This window comes from Hippoglossus hippoglossus, chromosome 13 (assembly GCF_009819705.1).
Source record: "Hippoglossus hippoglossus isolate fHipHip1 chromosome 13, fHipHip1.pri, whole genome shotgun sequence".
NCBI classification, from domain to species: domain Eukaryota; kingdom Metazoa; phylum Chordata; class Actinopteri; order Pleuronectiformes; family Pleuronectidae; genus Hippoglossus; species Hippoglossus hippoglossus.
The window spans coordinates 17,151,867-17,175,121 of NC_047163.1; the positions used below are offsets into that span (position 1 = coordinate 17,151,867).

Consider the following 23,255-nt stretch of genomic DNA (forward strand, 5'->3'; position numbering starts at 1 on the left):
TTTTTTGTGCCATGCAGATGACGTACAACTATATGTGCAACATATGCTTATGTTAACAAATTACATTTTATAATTACTACTGATGATCCTGATGAATGCAGACTTATCACATCTGAACATGCATGAACAAAACGAAAAAAGAGTTGTTTTCTTTCTTTTTTGCACTTTTTTTGCCTTTGGACCTGATGACAAGGATTGTAGTCTCTGTACAAATAGAAAGCATTTTATTATTTTTATTGATAATAATAATAACAATACATTTTATTTGTCTGGTGCTTTTAACAATGCTCATAGTCACTTTAAATAGTATCAAAATTTAAATTTAAATTCTGCAGCACGTCTGCTCAGAACGACCTGTGGGATCCATTTACTGCTTTTCAAATCTCAGACAGGTGGGTCTACTGAATATCAGGGATATTAGACACCATAGATCCTTGGGCACCGACCATTAAACTACCAGCAGTCAGATCTGTGACTAATGGGCAACCAGATTGTAGTTTTTATCATCACCCCCTGTGGAACAGTCTGCCAGAAGACCTGAAGGCCTCTCAGTCTGCGGACAATGTTTGAGCCTGGTATATTCTGTCCCTCCTCTGATGGGTTTGAGTTATAAAACCCAAGCTTTCTGTTTATATGTTCCTGCATTGATCTGGGAAATCATATCGGTTTCCTGTAGAACATCAATACAGCACAGAGAAAATGAACTGAAATCTTATTCTAAATCTCTTTTGCCATCATTCTTCAAATACAATGCTGAGAACAGAAAGGCATGACAGGGACCACGGAAGCAGCACTTTAGGGCTTGAATCTGAAATTCTGATTTTATTCTCCTCTGATCATCACAAAGATTATCTGGAAGTCACATTTATTTTACTTAACAAAGATCATTTATAAACTCAGTAACATGGGACTGTAAGAAAAAAAAAGTTGTATAAATACATATACATGCTGATCAGGGATGGAACCATGTAGTAAATAGAATGAGAAGAAAATAATAAAATTGGAATGCTACTCAGGTCATGAGTTCTTTAAAGAGACAAACTGGGACATACGTGTAAAAAAGAATAGTTTGTCAAGACATAAACAACAGAATACAGTTTACAGTAGCCAGTAAAAGTACAATATGTTTATGACACAACAAATCTTTTAATTAAGCAATTCTCTGCTTTAATGTCCCATCATGCAAAGCAAACATCCTGCAGCTGCTCACCACAGATCTTCAGGCTCTTTTCCAAGTCCGTATATACTCATGTCAAAAGCATCAAACCTCAATAGGCCTTTTTCACAGAAGAGATTTCCACACATGTTACATACAGTAAGTAAGAAAAGCACCGGTGTAAATAATACAATTATTAACTGTCACAAAGTCTTAAAACTGTTGGACAAAAGTAAACTATTTCCATGTAAATTATAATTCAACACAAGAACTTGAAATACATAAAAAGCATTAAAATCTCTATGTACAAGTAACAGTGTTGGGATCTATGGTCGACTTGAGCACCAATACAGTAGATACATTTAACATCATGATCCCTTTCTTTCATATAATATGTACCATTTAAAACATTCCTACGCTAGAAATGTTGTGCTGCAATGATATAACCAGCATTTCATGTTCTACACTGCACATTTTGTGCATCAGTGTATCTGGATGGGGCACTGAACATCTGCTCAAACTTGGGTGAGATGCTGATCTAATAAGCAGCTGCGTGTGCCAGACAAATCCATCTTTTCTGTCCCGTCGCCCCTTTAATGAAGACATCATAAGGCACTGCTTCATTGTGATGGTCATAAATAAACCAGCCATCTCTGTCTTCTCCTCGGCCAAACTCTAAACGGCAATAATCATTAATGTGGCTCACACCATCTTTAAGGATATATGTGTGTAGGGCCCATTAAGGAGCCGTCGCTGACGCAAATGCTGCGTTATTGTCAGTATTTTCAGTTTCACCCTCCACTTTCTCTCCCATCAGTCTTGTCCTCAGTGGCTCTGATGATCTTTGTGCAGCTGCATTCTCTCTTTCTCCACCTGGAGGCGTTCTCTCTCTATCTGCAGTCTGCCCGCCTCGAATTTGAAGAACTGCAGTCTCTCTTTCTCCAGGTGCAGTCTCTCCTTCTCCAGTTTGAGCCTCTCCATGTCCAGATCCACCACTGTCCTCCACCCTTTGCCCTCCCGCTCTCTCTCCCTCTGTCCTTCATGAGCGCAGGATAAGGAAGGTGTGGAGGACGAGGGCGGGCCTTGCTGTGGCGGGAGGTTAAAAGAGGAGTTGGCGGGCTCTGACTTGCTGAGGATCAAAAGCCTCAGCCGCTCCCTCTCCACCTGCAACCTCTCTCTCTCCAGCTGCACTCGTTCCCGATCCACATCTGTCTGACGAAGCCGCTCCTTCTCCACCACCAGCCGCTCTTTCTCCACACCCAGGCGTTCGGTTTCCACGGCCAGTCGTTGTTTCTCCAGCTCCAGTCGCTGCTTCTCAACAGCAGCCAGGAACCCTGCACCCATGTTTTCATGACTGGTGAGACCTCCCAGTGCATGAGGTGGCATCCCCATGAAGGCGGCAGCCAGGGGCAGGTCTCTGTTGGTGGTGGAGGTCGGGGCCTTGGAGGAGCTGAGTGTGCCTAAGACGTTGTGGGAATAGGCATCGCCGACATGCCCCTCGCCACGTGACTCAATGTCGCTGAGGAGGGAGGGAATGTCATCTTCATCTAATTCTCCTTCTCCATCTCCCACATCACCATCGCCATCCAGCTAGAGAAGGAGAGAGGGACACCATTAAAGGGACACAGCTAATTTTACATGTTGAGTTTAACTCATGTCTCAAGTGTTGAAAATCATCTTGGGGGCACAGGTGTATTGTCCTGCTGTCCTGCCATAGACTGTTCATTAAGACGGATGACGCGACTCTAATCCCTCCCGCTGTACAAAGCTAAAATATCCTGAATACGGGGGACGCTTTTGACATAATTTGTTGTAAGCACGATAGCGATTGTGGATAGAGCCGTGGTATCGAGGTCCTGCTGATACACACGCTTGACCAATCACAAGTCAGTCTCAGTTGTCGATGATGACGTTTCGCATCGCTCTTATTGCATCAAACAAATAATTAAAACCACATTTACCCAAATAATTATCATTTAGTTTGGTCTATGTCCCTTCCTCTAACATGGAGGAGGCAAGGTTTACGAGCTATACTGTAGCCAGCCACCAGGATGCGATAGAGATGGTTTGGCCTGACTTTCGGGGAGCTGTCGTGCCATCCATTTTTATATAAAGTCTATAGCTCTGACACACAAAAACACCTCTAATACTACTGCACATTGTCTGACTGAGGATATGAAAAATTTGAATAGGTTATAATAGAAAAGATTGTAAATCAAAAGTGGGAAAATAACAAGGACAAAAGGACAAATAACACAAAAAGTCAAGATAACTGTTGACTTTAAACATAACATGTTAAGGGTTAATGTTAGAACTAAATCCTAATTAATTAACAAGCACTAAATGTGTCTCCGTCTCTACCTTGTGAACCGATGAGCCCAATCAAAAGGCCAGATTAACAAGAGCCACTTGAGCGACATGTGTTGCATAATCACTGTGATATATTAAACATAACTACCTCTGCTGATGAGGACATTCATTAAGCTAATTAACACATTAGCAAATACTTGCATGTCAATACCGGCTACTTATCTCTTCACAACAGGAGTGGCCTTAACACGAGCTCCGTATCTAAAAAAGCATGAAGGTGTTTGAGAAAATCATGTTGTCCTTCGATTTAGTTCACTCAGAGGTTTAATCAGAATAAATAAGATACAGAGGGAATCTGTGGTGTAAGGACAAACCTTCTGTTTTGTGTTGCTATAGTAAACACACACACACGCAGGCATTATGTTTCTTACTCTGTATTCACTGACATCGTCCTCCATCTTCATGTCCGGCGGTGCCATCATGGCCTGACCGCTCGGCTCGCTGAGACCCACCAGCTCCGGCCAGTCGCAGTGACAGTCCTTTGGAAAGCCAGAAAGGTCCAGCAGCTGGTCGCACCCCGACCCCAGAGAGGCTGCCTCGTGCTCGGGGGAGGACTGATCGTACTCTGTCTTCAGGGCCAGAGACGAGGATGAGGAGGAGGAGAGACAGAGCTCTGCCTGAAGCTGCTTCCGCTTCATCAGGGCGCGGCAATCCAGGTAACGTCGCTTCACCTGCAAGGCGAGGTGTGGGAGTTAAAGAACCAAAAGTCAAGAGATAAGAAAGGAGGAGTAAGTATTTAAAGATGTGATTTGAACACAGAAAGAAACACACCTCAGCAGCAGTTCGTAGCTCACCCTCCCCTAGTGAATTGACTCCTCGAGCCACTTCCTCCCATGCCTGTCTCTTCAGCTCATTAATGGCTGTGTTCTGCTCAGACACAGAGAAGAGGAACAAGAATGTAATGATGGTGGTGAAGTGTGGTGATGAAGGAAGAAGTTGCTGTGGGACTGTAGTGTAGAGTGAGAAACAAAGGCTCCTTAAAAAATAATGGAAATGAGAAATGTGCTTAATGTAAAACACAGGACATTTTGTATTTGAAAAAGGAACTGTCAGTGCTTGATGTTGGACATGCTTCTTCCTAATTATATTTAGGTATTTAGGTAGTACTCCAGCTTTATTACTTATCGGCCAATGTATGCGTTAATATATGTTAATATTGACCAATATATTGACCTGGGCAGTTGAGCGGTATAGCTTTACTCTTTCTCTGGCTTATCTTACTTATATCTTTATGCTATTATATTGTAATATATTATATTATATTATGTTGTATAATATATCTTTTAGTTGTGACTTGCTTTTTAGATTGGACATCAGCTTACCCCCTCAGACATATATCTTGAATACTGTTCATATTATACCTCTGCAGTTTTTGTTTCAGTAATTACTGTGTACCCTCATTAATCTGTTTACATAGACGTATATTAAAAAGCTAGTTCAAATACTTGCTACTTGAATAAGACAGGAATTCATTTGTCTGTGAGGACACACATCCCAGAAAATCCACACCTGCTGTCTGGAGAACAGCACATCCCTCCTCTTGTGGATCTCCCTGATGAGAGTCTGCGTTTCTCTCACACTGTAGTTGCTCTTCCTCTTCCTCTTCAGATGTTTCACCTGCAGGAAATCCAGCTTGGCAGCAGGGAAGGGGAAAGACACCCCCGGAAATGTAGGGAGGAGAACGGAGAGAAGATGAGAGCTAACTGGGGGAGAAAAAATAGAGATAGAGTGGAAAGGAATGGTATCAGAAGAGAGAGGGGGGAAAATGGGCCACAATAGGTCAGAGGTCAGAGTAAATGAGAACAGCAGAATCTGCCATTTCTGTTATAAAGGTTCATCCATGTTTAACAGTGACACGTCCTTTCAAAAGCACATCGTTGATCAGGGAGGAATTCCTCTGTGGCTCCATCAGTCCCTGTTTCTTTGGGAGACCAATCCCAACTGTTACACTAGAGGTTGACTCTCTATAACGACATGTTAAACTAGGAGCTTTGGAAATACAAAGCTGCAGATGCCGCCCCAAAGTAAATAATGAAAATCCTCTCTGTTTTTTAAGGGAGGGGGGGGGGGGGTTGACTTAATATCTCTGCAGTCCGGCAAAACATCCATCCAACAGGAGCAGAAGTAGTCTAATTACAACATAGATAAATATGCCAGTACAAAGTAAATAAGTGGAAAAGTGTTGACATATGATTTGTTTCAGTTATAGTAGAAACTTAATTTGAGGTGGATCACTGATGCCACAGAGATGTCTCTGAGATCGCAACATATGGGAATATTTTTTTATAATTTATGAATGTATTCATCTCAATACTATAACCACAAATGCAGATTTGTAGGTTGTATGTAAATATGATAAATTAGCAGATGCTGCAGCAAAGACATATTGCTGATGTACCAATTTTTCTCTGCAGCACATTATAGCAACACAGTTGTTACATCTCCAGTACAACAGCCAACGATTCATCAATGTCTTATATAATATAGAATATTTCATAGAACACACTGTGTTATATTACATTCAGTGTACACAGACACATTAATTGCCAGTATATTTGGCTTATTGATCCACGTTTTTTATTTATTTACATGCAGACAAAATACCTGCATATGCAATCTGGGCTTCTAGGTTGTGTCCAAATGTATATTCCTAATATCTCTGATTAAAACGTGTTTTTTTCCGACTGATGTTGCACTGTGAGATTGTTGTTTCTCAGCGGACAAACACAACACGTTTTCTACTCCACGATCAGAAATGAAACCTGTGGTGTGTTGTCTATCCTCCCACCACCTGCATTGAAGCCATAGCTTTGATATACAGAGAAAACAACTCACCTTGAGCACACAGATGAACCGAAATCAAAACAAAAACGGAGAATAGCAATTTTCATGCTGCTTTCACGGACACCACAAAACAAATCGAGATTCCCGACGTTCTAGTTGTACAAGCGGTTAAAACGCAACTTTAAGAAAGACTTAAGTTGATTGACTCCTGCGTTAGAAAAGTAATATTTGTGTCTTTTAATTCAGTGATTCACTACCTTTGAATATTGATTCCCATAGGAAGGGTGGGTACGAAAAGTAATTGGGGAATGCAAGTTGCTAACTTTAAAGTAGCCCTAGTGGGGTACGACAAGTTTAACGTTTTCGGATAACAAAATGAATTATCTAAACAACTATCAAATGTCTCAGTTGTGTTTTCAGTGCAGTGTCTGTTCAGAAATCCTCACTACTTTAACGCGACTTTATGTTTTTTACAATATTCCTGAGCGCATTTGAAGGCATCGTCAGTCAACTGCTCCTATTGGCCAATCCTCCACCGCGCCCACTTATGACGTCATTGGATCTCGCCGGGCTCTTCCTGGTTTGTGTGCTGTCACTTTTTTTATAACAGTCTGTGGTTGTCACATGTAAACACAGAGTTTAGACTTTATGAATGGTGACTCGTCTCTTCTCCGCCGCTGTGTCGCCTCCAGGTGAAACCCTGAAACCTTTACAGGCTTTTAAAAACTCCTACATGCTAACGCACGATGCTAACGCTAGCCGCCGGTGAAGTCGGATCTGAGTCGTGAGGAGATGGGGTCTGTCCGCTGGGCTTTCCTCTGCGGGTCGTGGACCCCGAGCCGGGCCGAGTGGCTGCTCGCGGCCCGCTGCGTCCAGAGGGAGGAGAAGGACAGGATCGGACAGTTCGTATTCGCCAAGGATGCGAAGTCAGCCATGGTGAGTCCCGCTGTGAACTTCATCTGTAAACTTTCTGTCTCCAGTGCTTCTTGTCTTTCCCCTTTTTGTTGTTGTAAATTTAACTCAAATAAATCTATTATGAGTATTGGTATTTACAGGTTCAGTGTGTAAGATTTAGGTAAAGGGTCTATTGGCAGAAAGTTAATATAAAATAATCCTAGTGATGTTTTCACTGGTGTGTAATTATGTAAATTGAACAAATTGTTGTTTTCATTACACTTGAATGGGCCCTTTATAATTTAAATATTTTATATTTACAGGGAGCGGGTCCTCTCTACCGAGGCTGCCATGTTTTTTACAGTAGCCCAGACTAAATTAAACACCTTTGGACTTTTTATAACAACTGAAGTTTACTACAGGTTCTCCGTCATGTTTGGAAGGGGAGGGTGAGGTGAGGGGGTTCAGCTGCAACTTCACCACTAGATGCCACTAAATTCTACACACTGAACCTTTAATTTTACTTATTTCACCCCCTTATTATTATTATTAGTAGTAGTAGTAGTAGTAGTATTATTATTAGTATTATTATTCTGTAGAGACAGTTTTCCATATAATATTGAAACTAATTTGTATGCAGGATAAACCTTTTACTTTGCATTTATCTCTATGTTTTTCCGCTTCATATCTCTGGTTACAGTGTGTTAATATATGATGCAAAGAAATATTTAGTTTGTTCGTGTGAAGTTGTGATTGTGCTCTGTTCTTTCATGGTTTTGTGTTTAATGTCGAGATCGTGCTTGTGTCATGTCTGATGTCTGTTTGTTACTAACTCTGTCTCCGCTTCCCCTCACCACATCATGATATCTGTGAGTCATTCTCCCTCTGTGTGTGTGGTTGTCTGTTGTCAGGCTGGCAGGTTGTTGCTCCGGAGGTTTGTCTGTGAGAGGATGGGGATCCCCTGGTCACAGATCAGACTGGAGAGATCTCCCAAAGGGAAGCCTTACCTGGCAGCACCGCTGAAGGTTCTTCAAAGTTAAATCCTCATATTCCTATGAAACATCTCCTGATCATGTCTCTTCTATTTGACTGTATCAGTCAACTGCACTGTAGGAATGGTTAAAGGTCTGAATGATCTTTATAACGTTTTCCTAGTCCTGATGACCTCTCAAAGCTTGTTACAGCCATACAATCATTGACACCCACATTCATACAGGGCATCTATGTGCAGCACACATCCCTCACACACTGTCGGCAATTCATGGTTCAGTATCTTGAAAAAGGTCACTCCAACACATGTAATGGGGGGGACCTGGCATTGAACTGTCATCCGTCTGGTTAGTGGACGACTGTCTCCACCTTCCTGAGCCACAGCCACCTCAGGAAGGAAGAGATGTTTAGTGTGTATGTATGTAACCATATTATTCACACTTACACTTAACTTCTCATCCCCCTATATATATATATATATATGTTTAACTATCTTTTTAATTGCCCATTAACAGCTTTCTTAGTATTTTAAATGGGGAAATATATCTTAAACCCACTGAACTGGTGGTTTTATTTACTTGCTCAGCACTGAGGACCTTGATGCTTACAATTTAAGTTCAATACATAGATACTTTCCATTTTATTAAGGTAGGCCAGACTGTTAGTAGAATAAATTAGAGATGTTATGTACTTAGTATCTCTTAGTATACAGTATATAGTTAGTTTTGCTATATAATAGAAATATAATAGATCTCCCTTCTTCCTGTCTGAACTCCAGGTCGGTTCAGATTCAGGTGGTGTCTGGAGTTTCAACCTCTCCCACCAGGGAGACTACGCCGTGCTCGCTGCAGATCAGGGGGTGCAGGTGGGAGTGGATATCATGAAGACCACCATGCCAGGTAAATACATACAGTGGTTAATAGTTATGTGTTTGCGGATACATCTGCTTATATTTCATAAAAAAATATTTTGTGTGTATCTACAAAAGCAAAAAACTTTTTATTTTCCCCAGTCACTGAGAATCACATTAACTTCAAAATGAGTTAGGTGATTTTCTCCTTAGATCTGAATGAACAGGCACATGATAGATTTACTAAATAAATTTCACTTCATGTCTGTTTTCTTTCTTCAAAGACACTCTTCATCTAAATTACTTCCATTAACAGAAATCTATTAAAAATAACAATGAGGTCAACTATGGAAAAAAATAGAGACAAGGGCTGACAATGAAATAGAACACTACATAAACACTTTCTCTCTGTCGCTGGTATTGTGTCTCAGACAGACACACAGAAAAATACGATTTTCACATTGAGCTCTAGCTGTGACTCTTTGTAATATTAAAGCCACAAATACAGATAAATAAATAAATGTAATAATATTGCTGCTCTTTGGATCATGGCAAAAACATGACGATCAATCTATGGCCACGTGCGTCAGTTTAACATTTCAACCATCTCATCCACACTAGTGCTAATAAACCCATAACAATCAGATCTGTCAGTAGAAGGCAGATATTATTTTGCTAGTGTAATTCCCAACTTGACCACAAAGGTTCACTGTTGTATTATGGATGGAAGCTGTTTGGCCAAGGCCGCTTGTGTGTACAACTGTTAGGACCTCTGTGTGTGTGTGTCTGTGTCTGTGTGCGTGCATGTGTGTGTAAAGTCTATGGTGTGGATAGGTAGGTGGTGGGTGTTAAACATACTTACCATTTTTTTATTCTTAAGAACACTTGTGTTTGGAAACTATGCATGACGCCTTCTTCCAGCTTCTCACCACACTTCTCTTCTGTCCCCCCCCGCCCCTTTTCCCTTCCTCCAGGTAGCAAGTCTGTGCCGGAGTTTTTCCGCATCATGACTCGTCAGTTTACAGCGTACGAGTGGGGCATCATCCAATCAGCTGGCTCGGAGCACCAGCAACTCGCTGCGGTCTACCGCCACTGGGTAACCATGGCAACCATACTACCTTGTCGTCACATTGCATCACTGCTGGGCCCTGCGGGCGGTGTTGTTGTTGTTTTCTCTGTGTGTGTGTGTGTGTGTGTGTAAATTGTTAAATCAATCAATCGATCACATTTTATTTGTACAGCCCATATTCACAAATCACAATTTGTCTCATAGGGCTTAACAAGGTGCGACACCCTCTGTCCTTAACCCTCAACAAGAGTAAGGAAATGTCCTTTAGAAGACACAGACACACAAACACATACACACATATTTGTACATTGTGCACATTCGTCTGCACAAGTCAAGTCTGTCTTTTCTTCGCTATCTGTCATCGCTCTGCATTTCATCCTTAAAGACACAAAATTCTGCACACACACACAGATGGACAGCGACAGCATTGGTGGTGCTAAGTAAAGATGTTGTGAGATTGAGAGGGTGGCACAGAGACGTCAAGCTCTGATATCATCACCACCCTGTTGACTAATGGCAGAGCTCGATGGTTGCCATAGCGATTAGCCTTGTAATACTGTTATTGTGGCTCATTGGCTGTGGAGCAGGGCTGGTTTTGGTTGGACACACACGCACAAAGTCCCCATTTTGTATACACACATACACACACACACACACACAAACACACACACACTGTTATTCATGTATGCATCGTTTCCCATCTGTTGTGGTTTTAGTCTGAGATTCTCCGATTTTTGGACCCCACTTAACAACAACACACACTCACACACTCTCACCAACACACAATGAAGCAGAAGCACTCAAATAGAATGTCCTTCTCAGCTCTATCATATCCCTTTTTTTTCTGCATGGGCCTGTGCTGATTTGCTGCGTTTAACTGATCACGTTCACTCCGTCTCCACCAAGGCCCTGAAGGAGAGCTTCATCAAAGCCATCGGCACAGGTCTCGGCTTAGACCTGCAGAGGGTGGAGTTTCACCTGTCCTCTGAACCGCTCACCCAGAACCAGCCACTATGTCAGACCAAGATGCATCTGGATGAGGAAGAAAAGGAGGACTGGATATTTGAAGTGAGTCTGTTCGACGAGTGCAATTTGACACAAAAACTCCCCAGATTCCTAAAAAGCTCGACATTGTCTTTGTTGTGCATGTTATGACAAATGACAAACTGAAAACAGAGTAAAGACTGATGCAATGGTTTAGTCACTACATTTCATAAAAAGTGTGGGCATGCACACATCCCAGAGAGAAACAGCAACATGTCTGTGTTGGAAGCAGTCTGCTGTGTTTCCTCCTACTGATCAGGTGCCAGTTTTCAAAAGGCATTCTGCCAAGCTGTTTTATTTTTTTGTGTTTTCTATTTGTGTCGTAGCTTGTTTCAAATGCAGTGGGCTTTCTCCACATTTTAGATATTACATTTAGGTTGTTTGTTCAGTAGTGTTTAAAATAGGCTCTGAATTCTTCCAAATGTTGACTTTCAATATGAAGTCAGAACAAAAAGTTAAATTTCCGTGCTTGTAGGACAGGGAGGAGATTTCTAAGGTTTTATATCCTCACCTACTGTTACATGCACAAGACAAACCATGGACGAGAAGGCCTGTAAGTGAGGAGTAGAAATCTGAACATCTACTTCTTTTAATGACAACTGGGCAACTCCATCTTCTGAGGACAATCATGCAATACAGAAATTCTAAGGCTAAACACTACTGTGTTTTAGATTAAAAAAATGGCATTTACAAATAATAGCTTGTCTCCTACACATGAAAGAAGTTGGATCATGGTGAGATGCACAGGTGAAAGCAAAGAGAACAGGAACGCTTCTAATTCATGATCCATGTTGGGTTCCACACTCGTAGCTGAGGCTGCTGCTGGTTGTTATCTTTTGGAAAAGGGTCATGTGATAGCAACCTGACAAATCAGCAAAGGCGTTTCGCTGCTCGGCTCCACAGTGGCTGTCCCCTGGAACTCATGTGCGAAGTGAATCACAGGTGGCCCTACAGAGAAACACACACACACACAAGAGATTGCTCTTGGGGGCCTCTCGAGTGGCCCTTCACCCCTCCTAGCACCACCAGGAGAGATTAGAGGAGTGCACCTCCCTGTCAGAGCAGAAGAATCATTGTGTTGCCATCACTCCTCTCCCCGTCTACTCCCCATTTCATCTCATCTCGTCTTCTCTTCTCACCTCTTCCTCTCCACTTCTCCCTTTGATGTTTTCTCCAATATCTCCTCCACTTTCTTCTCCCTCTTCAGCCTCTCCCTTCCTTTTACTGTACCTGCCTCCTCTCCCCTTTCCGCCCTGTGCTTTTTCTCCCTTTTCCCCCTCCTCTCCCTCCACCTCTCACTCCTCTCCTTCATGCCCAGTGTAAGAGGGATTAGCAAGTGACTGCTAAAAGGTTACCACTGGTTTGAAAAGGCTGATCCACTCCTCTCGCCTCTCGTGGACGTCTAATGCGTTTTTTGTGTCCGTGTTTTCACACCAGGGACAAACAGCTCGCTTGCATCGATCACAGTTTGATGGTAATGTGTCCTTGTTTTAACTATAAATTGTCAGGAAAAAAAGAAGTGACGGCAACATGCTGTACAGTATGTAGGATGTGTAAAGGGTGCAAATGATGGAGAGATGCAGGTTGTTGGGAATGGAGTGGAGAGAGAGAAGTAGCTGAAAAACTCCCACACTGTCTCACTGTACCGCTGCTTTATTTTTTATTCATTTAATATGACATTTCGGTTTAAAGGCCTTCATCAGATGGATGAACGAGCAGATAGATTTTTTTTTTTCAATTGGAGATCCACATAAAACAATAGGCCAAAATTATAGAATAAAAAACCTTGATAAAATAAACAGATATTTGATACATTAAGTTGTCAAACAGCAACAATGTTGTTATGCAGGTATTTTGATAAACGAATAATTGTCACTTCCCAAGCAAAAATAGCTTTTTCTGACACCAGAATGTTTTCCGTCATTGCAAATTAGTTAGTTGCAGCCCTCTATCTTAATTAATCTTAATTATATCACATAAGAGATTAACTCCAGCTTCTTTCACTAAAATAGAATCATCCATGAATAAATCTTTGAGAAAAAAAGAAAGTGTCCTGGCTTTAATGGGTTCTATCCCACATCCTTCTACCAGGTTTCATGGTAATCTGTTCAGTTGTTTCTGTGTAATCCCGCTCACAAACCAACAAAGAAACAAACAGGGGTTGGCGATATCAACCTCATTCATGCATATCATCAATGAAATATCTGCCAATATTTTCCAAAAGATGAGAGTAAAATATTACAGGTCACGTGTTCACGCATTAACAAAATGTAATATTTTACATCCAAGTGTCATAACACAAAGACACCTGCACCCGACTGCAGCAACAACACGTCCTGAAGAACAGTAACACATAGTTATTTGTGATCAGTGAATGATTGCAGTGACCTCGACAGGTCAAATGAAGTCAAAATGAATCGACTTCTCTGATTTTTCTCATCAACAAACAGACACACACTCAGGTCTGAGGTTGACCAGAGACGTGAGACGAGCAGCAGTGTTGTTGACCTCACGTCCTCTTGCTCGCTGCGTGCTGATTCGCTGTATCAGAGAGCCGCTATGAGACTAATTACTTCCTGTTGACCTGTGGTGATGTCACCACCACAGGATTTTAGACACAGATGCTGAGGGACATAATAAACTGGACACACACACACACACACACACACACACACACACACACCGATACACTTATATTCAAAACAGCATATATATATATATATATATATATATATACAGTATAAACACCAATACATGATGATACAAATCTATTTTAATGCATTTCATAGTGATTTTTCTCTACCTACTTTCTACAAACACACACAGAAATTCAAACAGTATTTCTTTCTGAATTAAAGGCAGAAAACGTCCTTTTAATAAAAAAAAACCCACCATTGGTATTTGAAGTAGACGTTACAGAGTAGAAACATTGACTGTATACAAAGATGGATGACATAAAAGTAAAGCCAAAGTTTCACGATTGCCACCTGCTCCATGTTAGTGGAATGAACATGGACCAAAATAAAAAGTCAAATAAAGTCTTCTTAAAGATGGTTTCTTATCACACTGATGTTTGTTCAATTGTTGATTTTTCTGATAAGTTTGGTTTTAATTTGATGCTGCAAAAACAGGGTGAAAGGCCATGATTGACAGCTCCCTGCGACTGAGTCACGATTGGTCGAGCATGCTCTAGGCTCCAAATGTGTAAGAAGGCAGCGTTGATTTCCAGGATATTTTGGCCTAAATTATGGATAGCGGGAGAAAATAGTCCATCTTTATATATATGTCACCAAACCCCCAAAAACAGTGACTAGAGAATGTACAATTCAACAGGATTGTATTTACAGTGGGTGTGTGCATGTGGACATTTTTTTGTTTTAAAAAAATGTAACCTTGAGATACAAATGCAAATGATTTATGTTAAAGAAATGATGATAAAATCCACACAAGCAGAGCTTTTTTGTCACGTGTATCAATCATAAATCTGATGGATTTATTTCTACGACCCCTAAAGTGACATTTTTCAGGGGTTCACTGGCTTCACATGCACAGGTTTTTTTCTCTGAAGTGACGTGCGACTCGTCAACGCAGCGGTTTTCTAACTGCACCTTCACTCACTCTTCTTAGAAATCATGCAAACAGCTTCTGCATGTAGATATTCACATGGCTGTCTTCAAGATGTTATGCACGAGTGGACGCATGCCGGGTTAATGTTTGACTGAACATCTGATAAGTACGCACATATGCAGTGTTTGTCATACATTGTGTGTTTGCTATGAATTTGAATTAGATCAAAGGTGATTTTTCTATTCAGTGTGATATGCCAGCTATACTCTGTATTTATGCATATGCTGACGTGTGTGTGCGTGTGTGTGATTCTGCAGGAGAGCTTGCTGGATGTTGACCATCATGTTGCTGTTGCACTCGGACCAACAGACAAACCAGACTCTCCAGTAAGCACACATGATGTTAACATTTCATTTCATTTTGTCATGATTAAAAAGAAAGTGTCGTAATAGTGTTACTTTATTCTTATAAAATAAGAACTTAATTCTTGTTAAATCACTATTGTATAATTGTAAATTTACAACTTTTTTCTTGTAATTTTCAGACTTTATTTATATAATAATACATCTTCATTCCTATAAAATATTATACAACTCTATTCTTCCCATATTACAAATTTATTCTCGAAATCTCTGATTTTGTTTCCCTTCAAGTGGCCCTAACACTAAACAGACTTTATAATAATATAATCAACAACATTCTTTCTTCTATTTCCCCCTCAGCCTCGTCCTTCATCTCTCCCTCCTCCCACCACATTTACGCTGCTGTCGTTCAGTGACCTCACTGCCTCCGCCTCACCTCTGACGGAGGAAGACCCCACCTACTGGGACAGCTTCAAGACAAAGGCTGAGGGTCCACAGAGACAGAGAGAGACACACACGTCCAGACAAGCTGCTGTCTCAGACTGACACTGAAGCTGCTACTTCATTCAACATGAGTCCAGTCTAGTTTATTTATGAGCAGAAAACTCACAGGTTTGACTCAGACTCAGAAGACATCTTCTATTTTTAGATCCTCACTATACTGGACAGTACATCCAAATATTTAGTTTTGATTCATAGAATAACATGCTCTGAATTTCATAAGCTGCCTCCTAATGTTTCGAGTTTGTTTAAAGCTGCCTTTCACTCATTAAAAGTAATATAATAATAATAATGGTATTACAATACACACTGTGCTCATTATTGATTGTTGCATGCCCCAACAGCTCTTTTCAAAGATTGAAACACAGTAAGAATTAAAAAAGGGTCATTTCTATTCCTGGTGTGGGTAAAGGAAACTTTAATATTCACTTTTATATCTGTATGACTCCGAACAAAGTTACTATTATTAATTCAAATTATTATGCCTCTGGGTTTTCAACAGCCAGTGGCCGGAGTCATTTTGTTTTTGTTTTGTCCGTCCTTTCTATTCCCATGAACACGATATCTCAAGAATCCCTTGAGGGAATTTCCTCAAATCTGGTGCAAATATTCACTTGGACTCAAGAATGATCTGGTTTTGGTGGTCAAAGGTCCAAGGTCACGGTGGCCTCACAAAGTATTTTTATGTTTTTCTTGAACATGATATCTTAAGATCAGCTTAAGGGAATGTACAAAAGTTCATTTTGACTCAAAGATTAACTGATTCGAATTTGGTGGCTGGGGGTCAAAGGTCACAGTGACTTCATGTTACTGTGAATGTGCCTAATTAGAAAAGCCTTGAAAACCCTTGTGCAATTATGTTAGCACAGCTGAAAACTATTTTGCTGGTGAGAGAAGCTATAAAACTGGCCTTCCTTTGAGCTAGTTGAGTATCTGGAGCATCACATTTGTGGGTTAGATTATACTCTCAAAATGGCCAGAAAAAGAGAACTTTCATGTGAAACTCGCCAGTCTATTCTTGTTCTTAGAAATGAAGGCTATTCCATGCGAGAAATTGTGAAGAAACTGAAAATTTCCTACAATGGTGTGTACTACTCCCTTCAGAGAACAGCACAAACGGGCTCTAACCAGAGTAGAAAGAGAAGTGGGAGGCCCCGGTGCACAACTCAGCAAGAAGACAAGTATATTAGAGTCTCTAGTTTGAGAAATAGACGCCTCACAGGTCCTCAACTGGCAGCTTCTTTAAATGATACCTGCAAAACGCCAGTGTCAACGTCTACAGTGAAGAGGCGACTCCGGGATGCTGGCCTTCTAGGCAGAGTGGCAAAGAAAAAGCCATATCTGAGACTGGCCAATAAAAAGAAGAGATTGATATGGGCAAAAGAACACAGACAGCTTGACCGTATGGTACGCAAGAAGTGCCCATCAAGCCAATCCAACTTGTGGGAGGTGCTTCAGGAAGCGTGGGGTGAAATTTCTACAGATTACCTCAACAAATTAACAGCTAGAATGCCAAAGGTCTGCAATGCTGTAATTGCTGCAAATGGAGCATTTTTTGACGAAAGCAAAGTTTGAAGAACAAAATTAATATTTCAAATAAAAATCATTATTTCTAACCTTGTCAATGTCTTGACTATATTTTCTATTCATTTTGCAACTCATTTGATAAATAAAAGTGTGAGTTTTCATGGAAAACACGAAATTGTCTGGGTGACCCCAAACTTTTGAACGGTAGTGTATGTACAGTATATATGTGCTTTTTTCAAAAAGTGTGTGTTTTTGTGTTATAGATTCTGTCAGTACATTTCCATAGATATGTTCCCTGCACTAATAGTTTGTTTTAATGGTGTAGTTCATTTGTGCATCGCTCCAGAGAACGAAGTTGCCCTGTGAACTTCAGGAAGCCATAATGAAATGGGAGAAGTTAAAGCCTCCGGAGCCAGATGATCCCATGTGCTGCTGCGAGTGTGATATCTACCAGTACGGATGCTGCTGTGACTGTGAAGATCTGGACGAGGCCTTTAACAGGTTAGAAGAAGTATGACCTTTAATGAGACACAAAAGGGTCACAAGGTGATTTACAGACATCAAATACAATTTAGATGCAATTCTCAATATCATATTTTAGCCATAATTGTTCCAAAAGCTAAAAAAAGTACTTGTTAGAATAAAACCATGTAAATAACCATGCATGGTGATTATGACAGATGAGTGACAGCATCAGTTGCAGCAGGTCAGTTTACAGCACCACAGGAAACATTGCACATGGGAGATTTTTTGTGAACAAGCTCAGCTAAAATATCCTTTGGGATAATGGGGGTCACATATCTCTGACTCGGTTATTTTGGGCATCAAGGACTCAAAGGTTTTGGAATCCCTGCTTTAGTACAATAAACTTCAGGCCGAGTGAAGAAATGTCCCAGGGCCTCAGATCCTTCTGAGACTTCATGACTTCATGTTGCAATGTATTTAATCATAAATTCATTTTATTTTATCCATTTATTTATCTTTTTACAGTTTATTTAAAACCAAACACGTGTGACATCACACCAAAGCACAATATTAAAATTACAGGGTCTGACCCTTCTAATAAGAAAACAACATGTGATTTTTCCTCATATCATCTTATTAGTTTGATCAATGAAAGTGTATTAGCATCATTCCTAATTAAGTTTTTTTATTTTCAGGTGTTTGTAACTCTGCCTGAATGTGTGTGCTGCAGGTGGCTGAGACACAAACCCCCTCACAGCGGATGTCACTCTCCTGTTCTCGGGGCCCTGATTGACAACCTGGAGATCTCCATGATCCCGGCCCTGGTGCTGCTGCCTCTGCTGCTCCGGGCCGCAGCGCTGCACCACCTGCTGGGCATCATCATCCTGACAGCTCTGCCCAGCCTGGTCCTCTGGTACTACTACGCCACGCACCGCAAGAGGAGACGCACCCTCTTCTTCCTTACTCTGGCGCTGTTCTACATGTATGACCATCACAGAGATTCTACCGCGTGGGGACGTCAGCCATCTGCAGCTGTGCACTGTGACTGCTGGGATGATCCTCACCATCGGATCTCTCATTCACACCAAGAGAGGCCCAGGGTTTCACACCACCTCCTATCACAGCCAGAGTGAGGAGGTTAACAAGGACTCTACACATCTTAATGGATCCATCCAATCAGCGGCCTCCTCCTCCTCTCCTCCTGCCCTGACAGAAAAGTGGAGCAGATGCTCTGTGTGCAAAACAATGCGACCCCCGCGGGCCGGACGCTGTCGAACTTGTGGATCCTGCGTCAAGCGTCTGGACCACCACTGTGTGTGGTGGGTTGGATTTGATATTATAACATCTTTATACTTCTTTGAATTGTACATTCACACCACATCATGAAAGTGAATATTGAATTATGACAGATTAGATAACTGCCCAGTAATTACACAACAACGTTCATGTCTTAAGCAAAGACTCCTACTGTACCCACTGGTTTCCTCAGGGCCGTGCACAGACATTTTGGGAAGCGGGGGCTCAAGTGAAAAACTCTTTGCATCCAAAGATTGATTTTTAAATGGAAACTGCTCCCAGCAAAAATGTCTTGAAATGTAAACTTGAACTAGAAAACTGGTAAACTGGGATCTGTCTCAGGCCAACCAGGAAGACAGGGTGTCTATTTGTTTGTGAGCTTTATCAGACACTTTCCTGAACTGCACACTGCCAAGAACATTAAAGATGATGATGTCAGTTTTATAAATCTCTTTATACCTCATGCACAGTTTCTGAATTGTTTCATTGTCTGCAATAGACTTACAACCTCAAAGACAAAAGAATAAAATGTATATATGATGTTAATCTTCCTGTTTATTATTCACATTTACTATATAGATAGAAACTCCAGAACCAACCATGATATACTGTGAGTATACTGAATCTATTACCACCAAACTAGAATAACCCACATGATAGTCTGACCAGGAAATATTCAATAGTCTTTCAAATGTAAACTTCAAATACTACATCTACTGAGTTATTTTAAATACAGCAGGTATATGGAGCCAACATATCCAGGTCAGCTTGGGTCTCACAGATCTTTGTCTTGTGGGTCTGTGTTGTGTTGAGGTGTTGCAGGATAAACAGCTGTGTCGGACAGGCAAACCACCGCAGTTTCCTGCTGACCCTCTTGGTGTTCGTGCTGACCTCTCTGTATGGGATCAGTTTGGTGCTTTGCAGCATCTGTCCTCGGCAGTATGTCATGACGGCTCTCTTCTACTGCCCCGATGTCTACAGCCAGTCCAGGTACAGCACTCTATATATCATAAATACATGTTTATGTATCATATCTTCTGTCTCATCCCAACAACTACATCAGAACATTGAAAAAGTTCACCAAAGTAATATAAACACAAAAATTTACTTTACTTGTTGCTATTAGATAATAGCGACGTGACGCGACGCGACGTAAAGTGACGTGACGCGACGTTACGTTACGTGGCGTAAAGTAAAGTAACGTAAAGTTACGTAGCGTGACGTAAAGTTACGTAACGCGACGTGACGTAAAGTTACGTAACGCAACGTAACGCGACGTACAGTAACGTACAGTAAAGTAAAGTTACGTAACTTTACGTCACGTCACGTCGGGTTACGTGACGTACAGTGACGTGACGTAAAGTAAAGTAAAGTAAAGTTACGTGACGTAACGTAAAGTTACGTAAAGCGACGTGACGTGACGTAAAGTGACGTGACGTGACGTGGCGTAAAGTTACGTAACGTGACGCGACGCACGGTAATGTACAGTAAAGTAAAGTTACGTAACGTTACGCGGCGCAACGTAACGTACAGTAACGTGCCGTGACGCGACGTGACGTACAGTTACGTAATGTGACGCAACGTAACGTACAGTAGCGTGACGCGACGTGACGTAAAGTTACATAACGCGACGCGATGCAACGTGACGTAACGTGCCGTGACGCGACGCGACGCGACGTAAAGTTACATAACGCGACGCAACGTAACGTACAGTAGCGTGACTTAACGTGACGCGACGTGACGTAAAGTTACGTAACGTAAAATAGCATGAAGTAACGTAAAGTAACGTGAAGTAACGTAACGTAAAGTAACACGTTATTTTAATAAGTACCAATGTAACTACAAGTAACAAAGTAACGAAAAGTGATGTGACGCGATGTAAAGTGACGCAACGTTACGTTACGTGGCGTAAAGTGACGTGACGTAAAGTTACGTAACGTAACCCGACGTGACGTAAAGTAAAGTTACGTAACGTGACGTAATGTGCCGTGACGCGACGTGACGCAACGTAACGTAACGTACAGTAGTGTGACGTAACGTGCCATGACGTGACGTGACGTAAAGTTACGTAACATAACGCGACGTACAGTAAAGTAAAGTTACGTGACGTAACGTAAAGTTACATAAAGTGACGTGACATAAAGTGACGTGACGTAAAGTTACGTGATGTAACGTGACGTAAAGTTACGTAACGCGACGCAACGTACAGTAACGTAACGTAAAGTTACGTAACGTGACGTGACGCAGCGTGACGTAAAGTACAAAAGTAACTAAAAGTACGAAAGTAACTAAAAAGTAACTAAAAGTACAAAAGTAACTAAAAGTACGAAAGTAACTAAAAGTACAAAAGTAACTAAAAGTACAAAAGTAACTAAAAGTACAAAAGTAACTCAAAAGTAACTAAAAGTACGAAAGTAACTAAAAAGTAACTAAAAGTACAAAAGTAACTAAAAGTACAAAAGTAACTAAAAGTACAAAAGTAACGAAAAAGTAACTAAAAGTACGAAAGTAACTAAAAAGTAACTAAAAGCACAAAAGTAACTAAAAGTACAAAAGTAACGAAAAAGTAACTAAAAGTACAAAAGTAACTAAAAGTACAAAAGTAACTAAAAAGTAACTAAAAGTACGAAAGTAACTAAAAAGTAACTAAAAGTACAAAAGTAACTAAAAGTACGAAAGTAACTAAAAAGTAACTAAAAGTACAAAAGTAACTAAAAGTACAAAAGTAACTAAAAGTACAAAAGTAACTAACAGTACGAAAGTAACTAAAAGTACAAAAGTAACTAAAAGTAACGAAAGTAACGAAAAAGTAACTAAAAGTACAAAAGTAACTAAAAGTACAAAAGTAACTAAAAGTACAAAAGTAACTAAAAAGTAAGTAAAAGTACAAAAGTAACTAAAAGTACAAAAGTAACTAAAAGTACGAAAGTAACTAAAAGTACAAAAGTAACTAAAAAGTAACTAAAAGTACAAAAGTAACTAAAAAGTAACTAAAAGTACGAAAGTAACTAAAAAGTAACTAAAAGTAGAAAAGTAACTAAAAGTAGAAAAGTAACTAAAAGTAAAAAAGTAACGAAAAAGTAACTAAAAGTAGAAAAGTAACTAAAAGTAAAAAAGTAACTAAAAGTAACTAAAAGTACAAAAGTAACTAAAAGTACGAGAGTAACTAAAAAGTAACTAAAAGTACAAAAGTAACTAAAAGTACAAAAGTAACTAAAAGTACGAGAGTAACTAAAAAGTAACTAAAAGTACAAAAGTAACTAAAAGTACAAAAGTAACTAAAAAGTAACTAAAAGTACAAAAGTAACTAAAAGTTACTTTTTAGTTACTTTTGTACTTTTAGTTACTTTTGTACTTTTAGTTACATTTTAGTTACTTTTGTACTTTTAGTTACTTTTGTACTTTTAGTTACTTTTGTACTTTTTCGTTACTTTTGTACTTTTTAGTTTAGTTAGATTTTGTCCTTCTGTCCGTATTTTATTATTTTTTTGGGACGGACAGACTTTTTTTTTTTTTCGTCCATAAAACTTAAATTAAATTAAATTGCAATTAAAAAAATTAAATAAAATCCGTCCGTCTGTCCGTCCCAAAAAAAAAATAAATACAGACAGACAGACCGTCCGTCTGTCTGTCCGTATTTTGTTTTTTCCAGACGGACAGACGGACGCTCCATATATTAATATTAGTGCAGGGTCATAGCGCCACCTACTGATCAGTGTGATAATTATGTTGTTGTAACATTGTCCAATTGACACAAAATTGCTCACGCTACATCAGAGCCCCTACTTGAACTGATATATTAGTCTGTAGGTAATAATAGTGATGGTGCCACCTACTGGCAACAGGAAGTAAGCTTTGTTTTACAACTATCATTCGATTTACATAAAATGTTCACAGTGTGATGTGCAATTGATAGCGTGGACCGTAATGAGCAAGGATCGACATCGCGTGACGGACGCAGGAAGTGAAGTGTTTATCCTTGCCGCAGTGCGCAAAACGCATGCAACGCGGAGACATGCGTGTGCTCGGGCCCGTTAGTGCTACAACGTAGCCCTAGTTTTATTAAATGTTTGATTTTTATTTCAGTCCTTCTCTCAATCAGTGGGCTTTCACGTGTTCATGTGCATAGAGCTGGACAATAATTCAATATCAGCGTGCAGTGGTGTTTCAGATCATATAAATGTGTGTGTGTGTGTGAGAGAGAGACAGACGCTTAAGTCTGTTTCTTTCTCTCTTACCATCACTTCTGTTTTTAACTTCAATCTTATCTTGCATTCATTTTCATCTACTTGACCATCCTCTCTCTCTCTCTCTCTCTCCCCCTCCCCCTCCCTCCTTCCCTCCTTCCCTCCCTCCCCTCTTTTTCTCTTTGCTTGTAAA

At 40.4% G+C, this 23,255-nt stretch overlaps 3 protein-coding genes across 4 annotated transcripts; 2 read left to right on the plus strand and 1 right to left on the minus strand.

Annotated features, from left to right (window-relative positions):
* Positions 1-705: 705 nt before the first annotated feature.
* Positions 706-6,332, minus strand: msantd4 (Myb/SANT-like DNA-binding domain containing 4 with coiled-coils). The gene is made up of 6 exons (XM_034604831.1): positions 6,315-6,332; positions 6,131-6,176; positions 5,036-5,229; positions 4,298-4,393; positions 3,898-4,197; positions 706-2,746 (listed from the first exon to the last, which is right to left on the minus strand). The coding sequence occupies exons 1-6, from the start codon at positions 6,330-6,332 to the stop codon at positions 1,982-1,984; spliced, it is 1,419 nt and encodes a 472-aa protein (XP_034460722.1). The 3' UTR covers positions 706-1,981.
* Positions 6,333-6,867: 535 nt separating this feature from the next.
* aasdhppt (aminoadipate-semialdehyde dehydrogenase-phosphopantetheinyl transferase) lies at positions 6,868-15,998 on the plus strand. 2 transcript variants are annotated; one of them, XR_004615876.1, is made up of 8 exons: positions 6,868-7,246; positions 8,116-8,229; positions 8,973-9,093; positions 10,019-10,140; positions 11,020-11,181; positions 15,042-15,110; positions 15,447-15,721; positions 15,794-15,998. XR_004615876.1 is itself a non-coding variant. In XM_034604915.1 (7 exons), exons 1-7 carry the CDS (start codon positions 7,103-7,105, stop codon positions 15,630-15,632), a joined length of 918 nt encoding a protein of 305 aa, XP_034460806.1. In that variant the 5' UTR covers positions 6,868-7,102; the 3' UTR covers positions 15,633-15,779. The 2 variants fall into 2 exon arrangements, 1 of the variants encoding a protein (XP_034460806.1); XM_034604915.1 differs by lacking the exon at positions 15,794-15,998 and having other exon boundaries at positions 15,447-15,779.
* Positions 15,999-17,496: 1,498 nt separating this feature from the next.
* On the plus strand, positions 17,497-20,036 carry LOC117773133 (palmitoyltransferase ZDHHC23-like). Its single transcript, XM_034604832.1, is given in 5 exon segments — positions 17,497-17,615; positions 18,310-18,564; positions 18,566-18,898; positions 19,698-19,870; positions 20,002-20,036. Coding segments are annotated over 5 exon segments (915 nt in total).
* Positions 20,037-23,255: the final 3,219 nt, after the last annotated feature.

Bases quoted from the DNA above. Each gene is read 5' to 3' on its own strand.
- msantd4 (XM_034604831.1), bottom strand. The intron at 4,198-4,297 runs GTGTGTTTCTTT...CTCGCCTTGCAG, and splicing joins AGCTACGAACTGCTGCTGAG to GTGAAGCGACGTTACCTGGA. The intron at 2,747-3,897 runs GTAAGAAACATA...CTCCTTCTCTAG, and splicing joins ACGATGTCAGTGAATACAGA to CTGGATGGCGATGGTGATGT.
- aasdhppt (XM_034604915.1), top strand. From the start codon at position 7,103: ATGGGGTCTGTCCGCTGGGCTTTCCTCTGCGGGTCGTGGACCCCGAGC. The intron at 10,141-11,019 runs GTAACCATGGCA...GTCTCCACCAAG, and splicing joins CTGCGGTCTACCGCCACTGG to GCCCTGAAGGAGAGCTTCAT. The intron at 15,111-15,446 runs GTAAGCACACAT...TTTCCCCCTCAG, and splicing joins CAGACAAACCAGACTCTCCA to CCTCGTCCTTCATCTCTCCC.